At 46.4% G+C, this 15,426-nt stretch overlaps 1 protein-coding gene across 1 annotated transcript in view; it reads left to right on the top strand.

The window, feature by feature from the left end:
* Nucleotides 1-9,784, top strand: part of LOC125300215 (arf-GAP with coiled-coil, ANK repeat and PH domain-containing protein 2-like) — a 39,307-nt gene extending 29,523 nt beyond the window's left edge. The window contains exons 19-27 of the mRNA XM_048251939.1: nucleotides 660-754; nucleotides 1,105-1,301; nucleotides 1,784-1,885; nucleotides 2,756-2,848; nucleotides 3,398-3,618; nucleotides 3,980-4,089; nucleotides 4,858-4,968; nucleotides 5,327-5,388; nucleotides 8,147-9,784. Of these exons, the coding sequence (XP_048107896.1) occupies nucleotides 660-754; nucleotides 1,105-1,301; nucleotides 1,784-1,885; nucleotides 2,756-2,848; nucleotides 3,398-3,618; nucleotides 3,980-4,089; nucleotides 4,858-4,968; nucleotides 5,327-5,388; nucleotides 8,147-8,250 (1,095 nt within the window). The 3' untranslated portion in view covers nucleotides 8,251-9,784. The remainder of the gene's footprint in view (nucleotides 1-659; nucleotides 755-1,104; nucleotides 1,302-1,783; nucleotides 1,886-2,755; nucleotides 2,849-3,397; nucleotides 3,619-3,979; nucleotides 4,090-4,857; nucleotides 4,969-5,326; nucleotides 5,389-8,146) is intronic.
* Nucleotides 9,785-15,426: the final 5,642 nt, after the last annotated feature.

Genomic DNA, 15,426 nt, shown 5'->3' with positions numbered 1-15,426 from the left:
GGATGGAGGAGGGAGAGAGAATCGCTTTCCATGCACCTGTCCATGAATCTGTCCATCCAGTCAGCCCAATCCCTCAGAGAGCCTTCTAAATCAAGCAACACACAGACACACACACAGACACACACACACACACAGACACACACACACAGACACACACACAGACACACACACAGACACACACACAGACACAGACACACACACAGACACACACACAGACACACACAGACACACAGACACACACACACACATTACAATTTCCCCAGAGCTGTCCTGTGCACAAGGGCACTTGGTAAAGCTTAGGAGGATTCTGTCCCTTGTGTCTGAGGATCATTAATATTCCCATTTAATTACCTGTGGCTGCTCGCTCTTGTCCTTTACAATGTAACTCAAGATCACAGCCATTTCCATGAGCCCTTGAAAGTAATCAAGGTGATGTTAGTGCTAAGGGTAGGGGTCATTCACAGTGCAAGCAGCTGCTTTTGTCAGCAGAACTCCACTGCTCTTATTTAAACTCAACTGTGGTAACAGCTTTTTCAGATGACTGATATTGGTGTGTGTGTGTGTGTGTGTGTGTGTGTGTGTGTGTGTGTGTGTGTGTGTGTGTGTGTGTGTGTGTGTGTGTGTGTGTGTGTGTGTGTGTGTGTGCGCGCGCGCCGCAGTTGATGTGTGAATTGGGGAACGGAGTCATCAATCAGATCTATGAGGCTCGGCGAGAGGAGTTGGGAGCCAGGAAACCGCACCCTGGAGACCCCAGGTACTGTCCAGCCCCTCTAGACCCCCCCTAGGAGTGTCCCACTCTGGCCACCGTAGAAAGCAACACACACAAACCCAAACACTACAGCCAGTCAGCAACATGAACTTTCTGCATGAGATTTCCTCATTAACACTGACAAGCCAGACAGTCATTAAGAGATAATGAGAGTCTGGGGAGACCCTCTTCCTTATTTGCTTTATCAGTGGTTTGAAATGTGATGGGATCATAGTCCTCGCACAGTGGCCTTCTATGTGTTCTTCTGCTTCATGTAGGAGAACGCTGTGCAGTTGTTTTCATTTGGCTGTGAGATCAGACACAACTGTTATAGATATCTCTGGTGCCCCCTGCAGGCATGAGGTGGAAGCGTACATCAAGGCCAAGTACGTGGACCGGCGGTTTGTGCGGTGTCCGTCGGACGACGAGCTGAAGCTGAAGGTGGTGAGCCTGAGCAAGCAGGAGAAGCGTCTGAGCAGCAGCAGCTCTGAGCTGGCCCCCCCGCGAGCGCCGCCCCCCACCCCCAAACAGAGGCCCGCGTCCGGGGCATCAGGTGAGACCTCCCTCCTCGCATATCGCCACTCTCGTTGTGTTACTTGGTCTCACTGGGAGAGGAGACCTGTGTTGGAGAGAGCACCAGGAAGTGTTTCTGCACTGTTGGCACTCTCTACTCTCTCTACCTTTTGCTTTCTCTTCCTCTCTCTCTCCCTCCCTCTATCTCTCTCCCTCCCTCCCCTCTCTCTCTCTCTTTCTCTCCATCACTGTCTCTGTGTCAGCTTTGTGAATGAGCTCCTCTCTGTGCGATGGCCCCTTGTCTTCTTTAGCAGGTGGAATTCTAACAGGCTCTCTGTTTGTCTTTTTCTCGTCTCCCTTGGCTTCCGACCCCTCGTCTGTCTCACTGTTTTTGCTTGACCTGCGTCCGGCGCTGTGCTTCTGGACTAACCTCCTCCTCCTGGCCCTGCCCCCACCCCCACCCCACCCCTCCTCCCTGCTTCCTTGCTGTCTGTGCCCTTTGCCCTCTTGACCTTTGCGTAGCAGCGGCCGGCCTTGAGGAGGTGCGTCGCGAGTCGCTCTTTGGCGCAGACGAGTTAGACTCGCTCTTCTCCTACTTTGATACCTCCTCAAAACTGCGCAGTAGTAAGTAGAGGCCTGACCCGTCCACTCCCATCGCCAGCGCACACCCCACCTCATCCCCATCTGTCAGCCCACCTGTGTGTGTGTGTGTGTGTGTCTGTGTGTGTGTGTGTGTGTGTCTGTGTGTGTGTGTGTGTGTGTGTGTGTGTGTGTGTGTGTGTATGTCTGTGTATGTCTCTGTCTCTGTGTGTGTGTGTGTGTCTGTAAGTGAGTAAGGTGTGTGTGTGTGCGTGTGCGTGTGTGCATGGTTCACTACAGTATCCTCAACCTTCCTCCACAGTGTGAACACCTTTGACCATGTGGTGTTTGCATCCTCATAGTGGGTTGTGCCATCTTCTCTTCTCTCTTCTTCTGTTCTCTTCTCTCCTCTCCTCTCCTCTTCTCTTCTGTTCTCTTCTCTTCTCTTCTCTTCTTCTCTTCTCTTCTCTTCTCTTCTCTTCTCTTCTCTTCTCTTCTCTTCTCTTCTCTTCTCTTCTCTTCTCTTCTGTTCTGTTCTGTTCTGTTCTGTTCTCTCCTCTCCTCTTCTCTCCTCTCCTCTTGTCACGTGGGCTCCCATCTCACATGCACTGTGTGCTCTCCTCAGGTGTTGGTGGTTGCTGCTCCTCTGTTCCGTTGGGTCTGGTCCATCCATTCCCTTGTGTTTTCTCCTTTTATTGTCATATGATTCATCCAGTCACATCCTGAGGGGGGAAAGGAATGGTCTGCTTCTAATTTCAGTTTTTATGCTCCAAACAGCTGGTGCTGCCTTGGCCGGCCAGAAAAGTGAGTGCGTGTGTATGCGTGTGTGTGTGTGTGTGTGTGTGTGTGTGTGCGTATATAGCTTCTGTGTGGCAGACAGTGATGAAGGAGGGTGTGTTTGTGTGTGTTTTCCAGTAAAGAGCGAGGACAGTGGCATCCAGAACAGTGCTGACGGAAGCAGAGAGATGCTGGCCAACACCGCCTCAACCAACAGCCTGAATGACACAGGTAGCCCCAACCCCACCCCCCCTCCCCCTCACACCAATACTCAGGGATTATTTTTTTAATTGTACATTGTACATAGAATGTTTTGTTTGAAGCTCAGTCTCAAGCTAGCTAGATTTTCAGTTCAGTTTAATTGTAGTTGGTCATCACATCCCTCACACAGATGTAGCGCTAGCAGTGAGTGAAAATCTTGGGTTCCGCTGTTTAATACGATCAGCAATGCAGTATAACAGACTTGACATTGTGAGTTCTAATGCATTAATTACTTATAAGGACTGTTTTATGTGAAAAGATATGGGCTATATTTATGTTCCCAATTTGTTTCTGGTGCTACGGAGTTGGTTTTATGAAGCTATTTTGAAATGTTGTGTATATATAATTTTGTTCATTATTGGTTGATGTAACATGGAGTGTCCTACTGGTCAGTGCAGTTAAGCACACAACTATACGGCATGAGACTGGACTTGTTGTAGTCGTCCCGCTCACATTTGACCGCTGTGCTACTGGCCACTGCTCCTGGGTGTGACGGTGATGTTTCCCTGCTGTTGTCAGAAGCGGTTGAGGCGGAGGCGGCGATGTGCGTGGCGTCGGCGTGTAAGGAGCAGGTGCTGTTCTCCGAGCCCAAGGAGTACTCGCCCGGCATGCAGCTCTACTGGGCCTCCTACGCCCGCAGCCTGCCAGACATGGCCCAGGCCCTCGCCCACGGGGCCCAGGTCAACTGGATCAGCGCCGAGGACGACAAGAGGACGCCGCTCATCATGGCCGTGCAGGGGGTGAGCATGCAACAATGCCAGCCTGTGTGTGTGTGTGTGTGTGTGTGTGTGTGTGTGTGTGTGTGTGTGTGTGTCCGTGTCCGTGACATCCATGACATAATAATGATTACAATAATTCTGAGATACTATTTCTGTGTACAGTACTTCCACTGAGTTGAATCACAAGCATAGTTGAAAATAATCTAATGTGGGCAGTGCTGTATAATGTGTTGCCAGTAAAGAGACATGTCAGAACATTGTACTGTATGTGGTGATCAGCTATATACTGTAGGCCTACTAGGGATATGCATTTGGTATTTGGTAGGGGCATCTTTAAGGTGTTCCTTTATGGATAATCTGAATGTCCTGATCTCTGCTGCAGGGCTCTCTGGTGGCGTGTGAGTTCCTGCTCCAGAACGGTGCCAGTGTGAACCAGCAGGACGTGCATGGGAGAGGACCCCTCCACCACGCCACCATCCTGGGACACACCGGGTAAGAGGCCCCAGCAGACTGGACTCCTGCGTGGCCTTAGTGGGCACATGATTTGAAATGTGTTTGACACTACTAGTCATCACTGTATGAGAAATTGGGTCTGTCTGAAACAGAAGGCAACTGCCTGCCTTCAGCTATCTAACGAGTCACTTGCTGTAGCAGGTACCAGCTATGAACTTCATTTCGACGGCCTAGCAAGATAGCAACACAGAACGCCGTTCTATTCTACAGCATAGTTGCAACGCTAGTGAACCCTGCAATGAGTGTGCTTAGGTTCACTTCACGAGACTGTGGAACCACTGGCCTCTTAGTTTACATCAAAGATTCTAGAACAGAGCTCTGTTCTAGAATCTTTGGTTTACATGCTGATATCTGAACACTCTTTGTGTATTGTGGAACTCTGACTGTTGTAGTTATTTTATAGTATGTGTCGTGTCTTGTCTGTCTTTTGCTATGTTTTGTATTGTGCTATGGAACCGTTTTTTTGTGTCTGGAATAAAGAATAAAGTAAAGTAAGTAAGTAGCATTATACCAATATGTGATTCGGACTTGCCTTGATGCAGCCACTATGTTTTATTTGTTGTTTGAAATCCTGGACTTTGAGTGATTGGTATAAACCAAGAACATACCCTTGTGAGTTGACATTAGCCTGAATACTGTGGATTGTTACTGTATGTTTGTGGAAAGGGTTTGTGTTGCGTTGAAGCTGATGACCGTGTGTGTGTGTTTTGTGTGTGTAATGTGAGACCTCTTTTCTGCTCTCCCCAGACAAGTGTGTTTATTCCTGAAAAGAGGAGCCAATCAGAATGCGACAGACATTGACGACAAAACACCCTTGACCATTGCTGTGGAGGCAGCCAACGCTGACATTGTGACGCTGTAAGTCTGCAGACTCCTAACAATAGACATCAGATTTCCCCCATGCAATTTACATGACTGACCCCACAGCACTGCAGCCTGCCTTTGCCATGCTAGAGTTTAGTATAGTCACTGTGCTGCCTTTGCCATGCTACAGTTTAGTATAGTCACTGTGCTGCCTGTTCTGGAAACCCACAGTAAGGGACCTGCTTTAGCCAGATTTGGTTGTGAAAATGAATGAATTCCTGATGCAATGTCATGTAACCAATCTCTCTCTTTCTTTCTTTTCAATCTTTCCCTCCCACCTTCTCTTCTTTCATGTTCTTAATTTCTCTCTCTCTCTCCCTCTCCTTTTCCCTCTCTCTCTCCCTCCCTCCAGGTTGCGGCTGGCCAAGATGAATGATGAGATGCGGGAGGCGGAGGGCCCCTACAGTCAGTCAGGTCAATATGCCAGTGACAGCCCCACTGAGATGCAGTACAGAAAATGCATGCAGGAGTTTATAAGCCTGCAGCTGGGGGAGTTATAGCACCCCCTGCAGTGCTGTTCCCACATTACACAAAGCCACATACAGTGTATATACACACACACACACACACACACACACACACACACACAATCACACAAACCAGCCACCAAGCCGCCAGCACGCTTCAGGCCGAGATGTTATGTGCAATAGCCCAGAGTTTATTTATGTATTTGTTTATTTTTCTAAAGACTGGGCAAGCTTAAAGAATATAGGTGCAAGCAGATTTATGCATCACTTGAGTTTACTGGTCATTTTAGCGTGACCGTTTACTCTGTTGTTGTGCTATTAGCTCAAGCGTATGGTGTTATTATTTTGGCTAAATGTCTCAGTGTGATTTGGTGATGTCTAGGGAGGGAGGGTAGTTTTGTACATTCCTATTCATTATAATGTGCATCACGTTGTACACATTTGTGCTGGCAACATTGTGAGCCTGAAGCTCATCTGTTTTTTACCTGCATGATTGTTTTTACTTTCATGTACTGTAAAAATGTAGCCATGTCTTACTGGTCTTTGCACAGATTATTTTAAAGGAAAAAGAAAGTCATTTTTAAAAACTGGTATTAATTTTTTATCCACCATTGATATTCTATGACTATATAATAGTCATCTGTGGCTGCGTCATTGACTATTTATAAACATCTATGTCTACATTACTAGAACTACAGGCTAGTAAGAGTGTCTGTGTTATGAAACACTTTGCACAAGACTGGGTGTCAGTGTATTCAGGCACCCACAGATGGCATTCCATAGGCAGAATACATATATACTTAGTACATATCTATTGGTAGCAAAGTATATCTATGCATTATATAACAGCACTAACCCTTGGCCTAGTCAGTGTGTGGTACAGTGACTTAAACTGATGAAAAATATTTTATAGTGGGAAACTTTGGCTTACATGTTAGGCGTTAGACTGTAAACAAAACTCTATTATCTCAAATATTTTCTATATTGTGTGTGCGCACTGTGCCTTACCATTAGAATACTCAAATTGATTTCATCTGTGTGCAAAACAGAAAGCATTTGCCCATATCAAGGAAGCCATTTGAAGATGCTTGCATACGAAAGAGAAAAAGATGCTTCAGTTAGATGAAGATATGTCAATCAAAGCGGCCCAGTCCTCTCACAGAGCCTGTGGGCTGGCCGGGGTCTGGGGTGGGGGGAAGCTGAAGGGAACAGTCAGGTTTTTAGATCTGGACCAGATCTGGCCAGTGGAGGTCGCTGGAGTTTGCTCAGTTTTGCACCAAGAAACAAATGAGTTGGTATCAGGTGGGGTGTTTTGTGGAGTCAAGGTGATACTAGCTTTAGAGAAAGAATGTCTACTGTGATGCACTTATTGGCCAGTAGGAGGCAATAGAGGAAAGAGAGTCGGTGGGTCCCCTCTGTCTGCTGTGTGATGTGATGTCCATCCAGGTTCACTCTGCTGATTAGGGGCCTTATTGGCATGTTTGAATTCTTTTGCTCCCAATTTATTTACTTTTCTGTCTTTCGCTTTTATTTACTTTTCTTTCTTTCTTGGCTGGGATTGGACTTTTCCCTTGGACTGTAGCGGAGTGGAGAGCAGGGAAGTACTGGATTGGTGTACTTTGTGCACAGTGGTGTCCTGTGGCAACCAAAATATTAGCACTTCAGCAAAGACACTAACAAATGTCCAAAGATGGGCTATGTGGAAGAGAAAGTCTATGTGCAGTTTTTATGGTGATAAACAGGTTTGGATATAGCAATTTTGTATTGATAGCATTATCAGGAATGAGGGTTTTTTAAATAGTTGGTCTGAAAAATAAAAACCTCAGTATAATTTAGCAAATCAAGATAATGTTAGTTTAGCATGTTAGAAATTTACCGTGGATACAGCCAGTTGTTTTAAATCAATTTCAATCTTTCTCAGTCTGCTACAATCACCGCAACTTAATTTCTTGTCTAAACCACGCACTTTAAAAACTCTTAGATCAGTTGTTTTATTTGACTCGAATGCTGTATGCTGTTTATGTAGTTGTGGCGGCGATGAGGGGTGTGTGTGTGTGATTGTGTTCGAATGTTCACATGGCAGTTTGGGCAGCCTGCTGGAGAGGTCTGGTGTGGAGTCATGGAGGTCACGTGTTGGGCAGTCGTACAGCACACTGCACAACATTTACATGGCTCTGGCAGGAGTGTGGTTTCTGCATAAACACCTCTGTCACTTCTCTTCTCTTCTCCTCTCCTCTCCTCCCTTCCTGCCTTACGCTGCTATTCTCTGTTGAGCTGCACTTTAAAAAAACAAAAAACAAGGTATGGCTCTAAACTCTCTTTTTCCTCCATCTGTGGCATGCCTTTCACCTGCTTGTAGTTTGTGTCTGTGTGTGTGTGTGTGTGTCTATTTGTGTCTGACCATGCAATCAAAGTAAAGCTTGATGATATGAAGTACAGTTAGTGGAGAGTGTGTGTGTGTGTGTTAAGAGGCTTCTGGAATCATTTGAAGAGGGGAAAATGAAACCGCTGCATATGTCAGTGGTTGTGAGTGTTTGTTTATCCAAAGCAAAAGCTCATTTGCCCCTTTACATGTGCCTTTTTGCCACATTTGCAAACTAATTCTAAAGGGAAAAAAACAAACTGCATGTGTGGAGTGTTTAGATTGTGTCTGTGCCCAGCTGTTGTTGCAGTCAGAGTTCATCTTCCTCTTGCTCTCTCCACAGGAGATGAAACCTATCAGGACATTTTCCAAGACTTCACCCAGATGGCATCAAACGATCCCGACAAGTTGAACCGATTCCAACCATATGACTCTCCGAGGCAATGAGAGAGAGAGAGAGAGAGAGGGAGAGTTGAGGAGACAGGACAGGTGCCCCGTCTTTTAGACCCTTCTGGAATCTTCAGAGAGCTGGGCTCCTGGCCGTTCGGGGTGTCCATCGCTTGAACCCAGTGAGGACTGCTGATGGCCCTGGACAAGCTTAATAAATTATTTTGTACCTTTTTTTTTTTTTTTTTTTTTTTTTCCAAGGACTTCAGGAAGTTTTATCTGCAAAGACTGTCTTAAAGAGTACATTTCAGTGAGACCAGCATAGTTGGGTGTCTTTCTATTCCACATCACACATTTCAATATATTATGTCCATATTCTTAATGACAAAGACCATAGGTTTTCTGCATTCTTTTAAAACACAATTTTATCAGCAAATGTTGTGTGGTGCTTATAATTTTCAGTAAGTAAATTATAAAATTGATGTGTTTTTTTTTTACTATTAGTTCAGTATAGTGTTCATCAATCAAAAAGAGTGGGAAAGTGAAAGTGTTTTTTTTTAAGATCTCATCTGTCTGAGTTCTTAATTTAGTGTGCGTCATGGGTTTGATAGTGTTTTGTCATCTCTCTCTATGAAATGATTGAGACATTCAGTATTATATCTGATGGATCCAAATATTTTTGAGACATCATGACCTAGAGCTGCCAATCACCATCAAGTCAGGTACACATTTGTATTTGGTCAAATTCTACAACATATTCTTGGACAGCACTTGAGAGAGTTGTCAAACCTGGAGTGATGCACCTCAGTCAGTCTCTATGCAAAAACTCTACTAGTGGTTTATGGGTAAAGAATATAGCATTTAGTCCAAGCTTGCTGATTCACATACGATGGGACTCGACTCGAGACATGTAGACTGATCCATGTGGCCACTCAACATACATACCCTATCACCCTGCAGTGTCATCGCAGTGGCCTTTTCAACCATGTTTAATAGTTAATGCGGTATGTGTCTGTATTCATAAGATATTAACTTACGGTCTGTTTGAGCAGCAGCCTCTATAATCCCCTATTGAGCCGAAGCTCACTATATGACAGGGCAGATCATGTATCCTTCCCTATCTATCTCTATCTTGCTCTGTCAATCTGCCTCTTTCTATCTCTTGTGAAGTCCTGTGATATTCTAAGATGTCCTCCAAATGTGTGAACGTATGCAAACATGAATCCTCACGCTCTTCTTCAGACTATGGGATGTGAGCCATGTACAGTTGTACAGAAGCATATAAACTATATGCCTTAGATAGCTTTGTTTTTAATGAAGACATAGTGGTACTTGAATCATTTAGATAAGCTTGTTTGTCTTTGAGTTGTTTTTGTTGATTTGTTTTTTATTTTTATTTTTTGTCAACTTGTCTGTTCTTCTTGTTTTGTACCGAAGGCCCCCACCCCATACTCCATAATTATGTGTATGATTCATGCCATTTTTAAAAGGAATATTGTGTATAGCAAATCTAGGTCTGAACAAATTCTCACAGAATGTTGGACTTGTATTTTCTGTATGATTTTATAAAAGCATTTTTTTCTGTTGGCATTAATCTCCAGGGTTGAGAGCAAGTTTTATTTAAGAGGTCTGTTTTTGTCATCCTGGCTGTGGGCTAAGAGCTCCTCTTATCCCAAATTGAGTTATGATCTCAGAGCCCTATTGTCCTTATTCCAACCTTTCAACAGGACAAGAATATTATCAAACCCTTCTGAGAATTTGGACTCCTTGGTTTTGGTATTCGAGTTGGCCGTAATATGAAGCATATGGAATCTTCTGACAAGGAGACGTTGTTGCGTAAACAGTGCTACGGCGTCTGCGAGCTTCTCCAGACATTGTGCTTGACAGTTATGTCATATGAAAGCTACCCGCATGACTCACTTTCTTACACTGTCACGTCGCTCTCTGCTTGACATACTGGCTACCAATTGCTCAGGATGTGCATTAAGATAGTGGTCTGCTAAAATCTTGAATCCCGTCCCACTCATCCATTATACATGGCAGATAACAGCTAATTATAATAACGGCGCTTCCAGTCCTGGAGAGTATGCCCCTCTGGTTCAGCTAGGGGAATAGTAGGACCTCAAAGTCATGGGGTCAGTGCCTCGTTAAAGACAAACAGGCCTAATGCAGAAAGCAGAGTGTAATACATGGCATTATAAAAGGATTAACAAGATGGTTTGAAAAGGAACATTCAACATTTGAACTAACTAATGAAACTGGAACATTTGAACTAACTAATTGAGTTAATGTGAAAACAGACGTGCATTAACTTCCCATTAGCCGATAATATGAAGAAACAACCCACATTCCTAAAAAGCAAAAGAGGCTGCTGAGGATTCACATGAGTCGTGAGTGCTTCCAGACGCAGCTAAGCAGGCCTGAGCGGTCGGTCTGTCTGTCTGTGTCTACCCGTCTGTCTGTAGTGGAGACTGAGGCCAGACAGGGCACGATGACTCGACTTGGGGAAGTCTGTGGTCTGTACCCTGCTGGGCGGCGGAGGGCCGCGGCAGGAGACCTTTCCCCTTCGTAAAAGAGCTATGTGAACAAAAGCAAGAGGCCAAGCTCCATTAATGTCACCCAGCACATGTCCAAACGTCTGCACAGCACCGGGTCTGCCATGAGCCGGGCCAAGTCTCTCTTCATCTGGGCCAGGGCTTGTGGCCCGGCTCTGCTGGTTAGATCAGGAGCAGAACTACCATGCCCACCGAGGCTCCAAGGTTGGGTGAATACATCTTAATAATAAGATGCCTTAATAATAATATCTCTTTCATGTGTTTACGAAAGACTCCATTTATCATCTTATTACAGTGATTCATTGTACTGAAACAACCTTCCCATTAACCTTGAAATGAAGTATACCTTAATTTTGCTTAAGCCTCATGTCATGGTACAACAGGCCTGAAGTTGTTGTCTTTAACACTGACCTCATATTGTGCTATAGTTTCCAAAGACAAACATCTAGCTGGAACTTTCCATGGTGGAGTCTCATAAATGTGACACGCCTGAACATCACAGTGTCATTGAGTTCAGATTCTGGCCCACCACCTTGTGTCTTGAAGCCATTGTGGTCAGTGGCCGCCACCCTCCATTAGCGGAATAGCCCATGCCCCCTCCTCACCTTTCCGACTCTTCGTCAACACAGCCAACTGGACTGACCGGCAGATTTCTGGTGTAGAGAAAGAATGGCTGGCGTTTCATATTCAGCGAGTGTCAACCACAGAGAATCCAAACAGTCCTGCCGTAGTTTCTAAACGACGATGATGAATGAACGTGAGGATGAATAGAAACAGTGTTGCCAGCATTCTTTCATACCGCAACTCTCAATCTTGGTGGAGAGGGGTGGAAGAAAATAACGTTGACATGTATCATACCCATACTGTATTGTCCGTTTACTCACCTCGGCTCTCCCTCCCTCCCTCTCTCTTTCTGTTCACTCTACTAGGGGCTAATCGTTTATTTGTGTAGCCCGGCTTCCCCGAAATGGGTTGGCCCCCGTGGCCCCTGTGCTAACAGGAGGAGACACTTTTAAGAGCTGGGGGTCCCTGGGGGCTCGTCCTCCACACCCCAGCGCCTAGCCAGTGGTCGGTCAGGCTTTTCCGAAGGGACGTGGCGGCCGCTTGACGGCAAGTGAGGTGGAGGTGGGTGGGGTGAATGGCCGAGCTCTACATAACAGAGCTTGCGAGTCTGGCCTCCAGCTGTTTGACTGGAGAGAGCCCAAGGATCACTGTTGTTCCTCCTCTTCCAGACGCGCGGCCGTCGGGCTGGTCAGCCCTACCTCCCATGCTGTGAGGGAGGTGGCCAGCTCTCTTGGCTCAACAGGCAGGAGGGCTCAAATGTCACGGAAAAACTCTCAGGGGTTACCTTTCAAATCATTAGCCTCTTGTGAGGCGGCCAAACACAGCAGAATGGGGTTCAAAGTTCACTATAATTTTTATTTAACCAGACATCCATGGTGGAAAAAAGATTTTTTTTTCCAAATCTGAAAATAAGTACCTCATATGAAATGAGTACTTCACAGTCATACACACGTCATAGGGAGAGGAAGCATCACAAAGAAACCCTAACTTGTGGGGGCGCCTCCGAGCATTGACTATACAAACTCCAGACTACGGGGGCAGAAATAGACCAAACTGCTGTTGTCCTCATGCCAGCGCTCTCTTCCTGTCCCGAGGCAGAACAAACAGGTGCTTCAGCGACAAACAGAGCATCCATCAGGGACCTGCTGTCCGTCTGCCAGCCTACCGTGCCCTGGCTGAGGAGGGGGAGCGCTCCCAGCCTCTGGTCTTCCTCAACAGAACACATTCCTAATTACTCTCCACCTCCAGACACCGGTGTTTCGCAACAAGGTTGCCCCCCGACATCTCACCCTCCCAGCGGGCACTCCCTCTCTCTTCACACCAGCACCACTGCTCAAGACTGCTCTCTCAGCTGCCCTGTACTGCCCCCCACCACGTGTGTCTAAAGGCCACCCACGCCACGAGGGGCAATCAGGGTGTGCAGTCCCCTCCACCACCTGCCAAAACAGAGTGGATGTGTTAGTTAGCCTGTCCCACCAAGATGCTTTCATCAACACACCTAATCCCTAACATAAACGCTCTACAATTTCCTCTCTCCCACCACTTACGCAACGCCGGGCTTCACTCCGCTCTTGAAATTTCAACATCGCCGCACTGGGCTTGAAGTGAACCCAATCACTAAAATAATGCATGCGTACAAATCACTGTGGCACTAAGCTTGTGGCCTTTGATCCTTTAGCATGGTGACAATATGGCGGAACTGAAGAGAAGAGGGAGGACGCTGGGTGGTCCAGAGAAAAGGCCCCCACGCGGGAATGGCCACAGAGCAAAGAGCTAAGAGTCATCGTGGATGACGTTACACTCTGGTCAGTGTTACTCCTCAAGGGAGCAAACGTTTGGGCTTGTGTCTCTTTGTTCTGAGCTATCAGGGTATTTCCAAGGCACTGTTCGCTCAACGCGAGCCAAGACACACAATAAGTCCTTTACCTAAATAAAGGACAAACTGAATAGTCCCTCTTTTTGCATGTCCGAACGACCGTCTGTGTGTCACTCATTAACTACCCCCCTAAGTCAAACAAACAGGGGGTCTTGACCACCTCCGTTGCCTGGCCGAACTCCTGCTGACCCGCCAAGTTTCGGCGCGTGCGCTGATTGACCGAAAGTGAAAGCGCCACTCTCGCGCCGTCCGGACTGTCATCGCTGCTTAGTCACCGGCGCTCTAACAGACTGTGACTCCACGGGAGAGAACGCTCGAGGTATGCGTGCGCTCGGGGAGCCACTGACAGACAGACTGGCCAGGCGCCGCGTGGGACCAGAGCCCAGCTGCCCTTCACAGCTCTCTGAGGTCATGCTGGTGCGGCTGGACCATGCTGCCCCTGGTCATCAGCCCCCGTGCCCTGACCGCCCTCACCCAGAAACACGCTTTTGACCATCTATGGGCCTCAGCGTTGACCTTATTGGGAGAGAGGGAGCCCAGGGAAGTGTCCACAGCTCCTAAAGAAACACAAGAGCTGTGACATCATAGCGATCATGTCTACATTGACCGGCCCATCCCACCGACCATTAAGTTTCACTCAGTATACTGAGCAAGCGTCTGCGTCAAGGGTGGGGGGCAGGCCCCCCCAAACAGGCCAGTGTGCCCCCCCAACTGAGTTCTCTCCCTATCATAATACCTATCATATTACGGCTATGATTGAAATTAAATCCATATTGAACACTGATGTTGAACACTCAAAATGAAACATGACACGGACTGACACGTGTGTCAACTATGCTACTGTTGATTGTGTGCGCAAATTGCGGGATGAAGAGGGATTCTGCACACTCGGACATCATTGCAGCGAGTGCCACCGATACATTTACCACCACTCCTGCAACGCCAAATGAGCATAAATCTCCACCAGTAGGGTTTTTAGACGGGGTTATCCCTATGTTCCCCGGTTGGGGTTAGGGTTAGGATTATGGTTATGGTTAGGGTTTTCAAAAAGGGTCCTATGTTCCCCGGTCCCATACAAAGCGGGGAACATAGGACCCGGGGAACATAGGTACGGTCCCTTTTAGACACTACTGCATAAGAACTTCAGTAACAGGTCAAGATAGATCTGGGAAGATAAAAGGTTTGGAAAATACAAGGTTTTTCGCGTTTCTGACCGCAGGATGACCCAAGCACCCAAGCTGAATGCATGAGCTGTTGATCTAAATAGCAGAAACCGTAAATAAAGGGTCAAACTGACACGTCGCATTTACTATATTTTCCAAAATTGTCCAGTGCTAACAGAGCTAGTGAGCGAAGCTGAGCAGTGCTAATATCCGGCTCCTCGCTCAGGTGGCTGTTTACCGGACCGCTCCTCCGCTCAAATTCGCGTCGGGTCGCTCTACTCAATTTCGATCCCCGCTCCACTTAAAAATTATACCGCTCCAGTGAAATCGCTCCCCGCTCGCTCCAATGTAAAAGAGGGAGAAATAATGTACTAGCCGAATTGTTACCTTAAATAGAAAACCTTAATCCCAAAGAACTAAGAGCAATGACAATATATTTCACTCATAGAACATTTATTTTAAAAGATAGTGCAACAACGAACACGCTTGGCAACATCAATACACATAAGCCTAAAACTAAAGGGATCAGTGGGATTAATTGCCTAAAGAATACAGGCTTAGCATCCAAGTTTTACTTTAGCCTTCTACTTGATATGAAGCATATTCAAATTGCTCACATTTTTCTTTTCTCTCCATAGCGTTTCCGCAAAATGAGTCATCTTAGGTTCCAAAATGAATCTTTACTCACTGAAACAATGTCACCACATTGTTCTTGCTCTACATTGTTACTATACTATACTATAGTATCTAGTGGTTTCAGTCACTCGTGGTGTGAGCGAAATTGGAGCGGAACAGAGCGCCCGCTCCGGCGTTTAATTTAAAAAGCGTTCCGCGCTCCAACAAAATTCAATCCGCTCCGTTCACTAGCTCTGAGTGCTAATGATAAACTTGAGCAACTGATAGTGCTTTGGGGTCTTATCCAGAGGGAGACGTTTTTGGATGCAGTGACAAAAAGCCTATCATGGACCTGGCTGGGAAATGCGACAGTTGTGGAGTCGGCATTCACAGCCTGTAGTTGCAAAACAGTAGCCTACATCTCCAAACTCAAAATCAGTAGACTAACAGCAGCACAAAACAC

Source organism: Alosa alosa, chromosome 9 (assembly GCF_017589495.1).
Source record: "Alosa alosa isolate M-15738 ecotype Scorff River chromosome 9, AALO_Geno_1.1, whole genome shotgun sequence".
NCBI classification, from domain to species: Eukaryota; Metazoa; Chordata; class Actinopteri; order Clupeiformes; family Clupeidae; genus Alosa; species Alosa alosa.
Note: the sequence above shows the minus strand (reverse complement) of the source record. Positions and strands in the feature narration are given on the sequence as shown.